The sequence below is a fragment of the Mustela erminea genome, chromosome 5, assembly GCF_009829155.1.
Source record: "Mustela erminea isolate mMusErm1 chromosome 5, mMusErm1.Pri, whole genome shotgun sequence".
Taxonomy (NCBI): domain Eukaryota; kingdom Metazoa; phylum Chordata; class Mammalia; order Carnivora; family Mustelidae; genus Mustela; species Mustela erminea.
The window spans coordinates 23687981-23693129 of record NC_045618.1 but is presented as its reverse complement, the minus strand read 5'-3'; the positions used below and the strand labels follow the sequence as shown (position 1 = coordinate 23693129).

At 45.8% G+C, this 5149-nt stretch overlaps 1 protein-coding gene across 1 annotated transcript; it reads left to right on the top strand.

Moving 5' to 3' along the window:
• Window positions 1-488: 488 nt before the first annotated feature.
• Window positions 489-2179, top strand: NDN (necdin, MAGE family member). Its single transcript, XM_032342269.1, has one exon. It carries the CDS (start codon window positions 624-626, stop codon window positions 1599-1601), a length of 978 nt encoding a protein of 325 aa, XP_032198160.1. The 5' UTR covers window positions 489-623; the 3' UTR covers window positions 1602-2179.
• Window positions 2180-5149: the final 2970 nt, after the last annotated feature.

The following is a 5149-nucleotide window of genomic DNA, read 5'->3' as shown; positions in this document are numbered from 1 at the left end:
GACTCAATTTTTATTGGTAGTTCTCAGTTTCCAATCTCAGTCATCGTCTTCACGGTTTACATTTTGTTGTTGTTGGGCAATCCTGATTGTTCTCTAGGTTTAAATTCTCACACTCGTCATCACGAAACTGAAGTTTACACGCCAGTCTAGAACTTTCTCTGGGACTTTTATACCTACCCTGACCCTGGAGAGACGCAGTTAAACATTTTCTAAGAAACTTACCTCAGAAACTTAAACTATCATCTTTGCTCTTAAACTTGCTCCTCCTCCAGTGACCATCCATATCCCTCCCCTCCTTCCCTCCTCCCCACCACCATCTCTACCCAAATGGGACACCTTCAGGTCACTGGCCCCCCCTCATTCTGGCAACCCTCCACTACCTCTAAGGGGCCTCAAAAGACACCCGCCCCGTCGGGCTCTCAGCCCCGCCCGCGGCGGCCCCGCTCTCGGCCTGCGGACGCGCAAGCGCAGTGGCCGGTCGCGCCACCGCCCCGCCCCGCCTGGCTGCTGCGGAAGGCGCCGCGCGCAGCAACGCGCACTTCCTCTCCAGGAGTCCGCGGAGGGAGTGCAGGCTCGAAGAGCTCCTGGAAGAAGAGGCCCTGCCCTTGTCAGACGGAGCAGACATGTCCGAACAAAGTAAGGATGTGTGCGACCCCAGCTCTGCAGCCGAGGCCTCCGACTCCGAGGTGAACAGCAGTCCTGGGGTTCCCGGGGGGCTCTCCCCGCCCGCGTCTCAGGCCGCGATCCTCGCAGGGCCAGAGACCCCTCCTTTAGGCCCGACCGACGCCCCTCTGGCCTCGCCTCCACCTCAGGCCCCAAGCGAAGAGGGAGACCCGAAGGCCCTGCAGCAGGCCTCGGAGGAAGGCCGCGCCCACCAGGCTCCGAGCGTGGCCCAGCCCGGCCCAGCACCGCCAGCCCCTGCCCAGCTGGTGCAGAAGGCGCACGAGCTCATGTGGTACGTGTTGGTCAAGGACCAGAAGAGAATGATCATCTGGTTCCCAGACATGGTGAAGGATGTCATCGGCAGTTACAAGAAATGGTGCAGAAGCATTCTCAGGCGCACCAGCCTCATCCTCGCACGAGTGTTCGGGCTACACCTGAGGCTGACGAGCCTGCACACGATGGAATTTTCGCTAGTTAAAGCGCTTGAGCCAGAGGAGCTGGACAGGGTGGCGTTGAGCAACCGCATGCCCATGACAGGCCTCCTGCTGATGATCCTGAGCCTCATCTATGTGAAGGGTCGCGGCGCCCGAGAGAGTGCGGTCTGGAACGTGCTGCGCATCCTGGGGCTGCGGCCCTGGAAGAAACACTCCACGTTTGGAGACGTGAGAAAGCTCATCACCGAGGAGTTCGTCCAACAGAATTACCTGAAGTACCAGCGCGTACCTCACGCGGAGCCACCTGAGTACGAGTTCTTCTGGGGGTCCCGTGCCAGCCGTGAAATCACCAAGATGCAAATCATGGAGTTCCTGGCCAGGGTCTTTAAGAAAGACCCCCAGGCCTGGCCCTCCCGGTACAGAGAAGCTCTGGAGGAGGCCAGAGCTCTGCGGGAGGCTGATCCCAGTGCCCACTGCCCACGCAGCAGTGTCTCCGAGGACTAGCAAGGTCTGGAGGCAGATGTTGATGGTTTCTGACCCTCACCAGGGCGGTGGAGGGGTGGGGGTGGGACATTAGAGTATTCAGGATTTACAGTGCAGTATTTCACGTGTAACTTTGTTTTCAGTACAGTGCTTTTATACCTTTTAATGCAATGTTGTATTCATTTCAGTACTGTTAGATAGTGTGTAGGATTTATGCATGTTTGTTTAAGTAAACTCGGTTGGTGCTTTCGCTTTTGTGCTACCTTTCTTGAATTTTTGTACCAGAGACGTGCTAAACCTATGAAACGCATTGAGAAATTTTCCATCTTATTCTTTTATATGGGACGGATGATGTGTATTAGGGTAGATTACTTCTGGAGAGTTTGGAGGAACTCCCCAGTAAAGCTGGACTAACCGACAGAAAAGTCAAGGCCCCTCTCTTTATGACCTCGCTGGGCACAGGAGACATCCGTGTGGAGTGCAGTGATGTGAACTGAAATGGTCTCAATGTGGCACTTGGCACACTTTACTAAACACAAATACAACCCCACCATGAGTAAACTTTAAAGTGAACATTAAAGATTCTTGTGATACAATCATTTTTTGAAAAGTGTACTTTATCTTTTTAACAGTATGGGTTAAAAAGTATGGGTTGGTAATAAGACATTTTACCAAATGTACAAATATGATCATTTCATCTAATAGAATGGGAAAATCACTGCTCATCATTACTCATAAATGTATGGGTTATGTTTTTTAAATGTAACTTACATGTTCCTAACAGACAAATACAGAAAAGTATAAAAACTACAAAGCAAAAATGTTTATAATTACACCACCCAGAAACAAGTGCTAATATTTAGAGTAACTTTTCTTACATTTTCTACATTTTATTAAAATTAGTTCTCTTGTAGGCACTTAAGAGTGGGGCATGGTGCTAAAACCCTTTATGTGTATCTTCTCTTTGTCGTTAATACTTAAAACAGCCTTTGAGGCAGGCACTTATTGTATCAGCACCATGGAGGAAATGGGGGGAAAAAAGTATGTAACTAACTTTCCCCAGATCATAAAGTTTCGTGAAAGGAAGTGCTAGGATTTGAAGCCAGACAGAATGAGTCCTATTCCCCCCTCCCAACCTGCCTACAACTGTCCCACACCTCCTGTTTTTTATCTTTTTTTTTTTAATATTCTAAGTTATAAAATGTACTCTTAGCTCCCTACCCCCAAGACACAAAGTCACAGATATGAGGCTAGGGATTTAATTTTTCTAATAAATATTGCATTAATCTTTTCGAGAAAGCAATCTTATTCTGAGTGTACGCATTAAGAAACTTTTGTTTCAGTGAGATTAATGGACTTAACCAGATCATATTACTGCTTAGCAGTGAAGCCAAGTTTTGAAACATGGTCTTCCCTGAAAGACTGAGGTGAAGGTGCCTTATCTAGACCACTGATGCCAGAGGAACACACATGGGATGCCTGGAAGAGGGAGGTGGATTTGGGTGGGAAGTTCGCCTATTGGGACATCTGTGATCCAGCAGTTAACTGAATTGCAGTGGCTTCTAGGCAGTCCCTCCAAGGGTGGAATGAGGTGAAGAAAGATTTGAGGGGCAATGGGGAGATAAGTCACATTATGCAGCTTTCAGTCCTACAAGGGAGTGGGGCAAGAAATGACCCTTTAATAAGACCAGAAGTCCTTCAAACTTAAGAAGTCTGGAAAAGATTGTGTCAAAGCCAGAATCCTTTCTGGGTAAATACATGTAATAAAGGGAACACGTGTGACATCACCCTCTAAAGAAGTAAATGGAGTTATATTTGGGTGAGGGAATTACAGTCTGGACTGAGAGCTAGGATTCCCAACACTTAATGGCATATATATATATATATATATATATATATATATATATATATATATATATATAATTTTTTTTTTTTAATGGGAGTGGGGCTAGGGCAAAGGGTGAAGGAGAGAGTCTTAAGGGGACTCTGTCCTGAGCACAGAGCCCAACATGCGGCTTGATCTCATGACCCCAAGATCATGACCTGAGCCAAAACCAAGAGTTGGATGCTTAACAGACTGAACCACCCAGATGCCCCTTAATGGCATAACTTAATAGGTAGAGGCCGGTGCTAAAAATGCTCAGGAAGCCTTGTATGCTCGGAAGAAATCCTTCCCCAGTTTAGTAGACTTAACTGTGAAATCTCCCATGGCAGAGACATTTCTGCAATAACTCAGGCAGGGGCTTTGATGCCAACATTTACCCAGAGCCAAAGTATCTATATAGAAATTTTAGAAATGTTAAAAAAAAATTGAACTTCCTTCTCACCCCAAAGTTCTCTGCAGAATTAAAACAAAAAAAAAATCTCTTTAAATTTAAAATAATGGGGATATCCAGAGTTTTCCATTTCTGGTGCAGGGCCACAGCTGTCACTCCTGCCGTGACAGGGTGCTGGTCATTTTCTCTAATGTCCTATTGCTGTTCTCACTGCTCCCTTGCAGCAACTGTAACTCCTGTATACTTTTTTCTGTCAAACCCAGAGGTCACGAGCAGGCAGTCCTGGACCTTCCACTTAACTCCCTGTGTTTGTATTGACTTTTCCTCTCTGCTATCAGAGACAAAGCTCCCCCAAGCTCATAAACACAGGCACAATATCCATGCCACAGAGGAGTGAACCTCTGGAGGAAGAGAAAGACCATGATGTCATGAAAGATGAGGAGCTGACCCCAGCAAGTCACGTGGGCAGAGGCTGTTCAGTTCTTATGCTTTCCCAGAGGAAGCCAGACCTGAAGGAAGAGGCTTTCCAGCATGCAGCAGTGTTAATCCATGATATTTGACTGCCTCAGCATGAGGCATCTGAAGGACCATTCAATACCTTTCTTATATTTTAACACAGGGCACAAATAAGAGGTTGGAGGGCTTGTCAAATATCCAAAAGTCTCACCTACAAGGTGCTGGGAAAGGTTATTCATGGAAAGGAGTCTGCAAATCCTTGATATGCATCTTGTATGACAGTGTGGTGAAGTTCAGAATATTATGGCTGGGAAAGGATTCCTAAATTGTCATAACATGGGGGTTTTTAATCTGTTCTGCCCACTGGAAACACTTTTTCTTTCTTTCTTTCTTTCTTCCTTTCTTTCTTTCTTTTTTTCTTTCATTCTTCTTTCTTTTTTTTGTTTTTACAAATGACACACACATATTTCATTATAATCAGCTTCATTTTATTAAAGGCATGGAGGACAAAAAGGGACTTTGTAAACTTAATATAAAATACAATGCCACCTGATCTATTCTGAGAGAGGAAAATGACATTTTTAGCATCATTATTAAATTGGGAAAATGTGTTCCAAATAAACATGTTATGGAGTTTAGTATTTCCTCTGCTTGAAAAGCCTTCTATAGCCCCTCCACCTTGAGCCTTCACCTGATCAACTCACGAACACCACTTTTACTGGGAATACTCTCGCAGCCTTCAAAGCACAGCTATGTTCTCCCAGTAGTACTATTCACAATATGCATGCTATTTATAAATATATTTATGTTGTCTCTCTCTTCCTGGATTATTACATG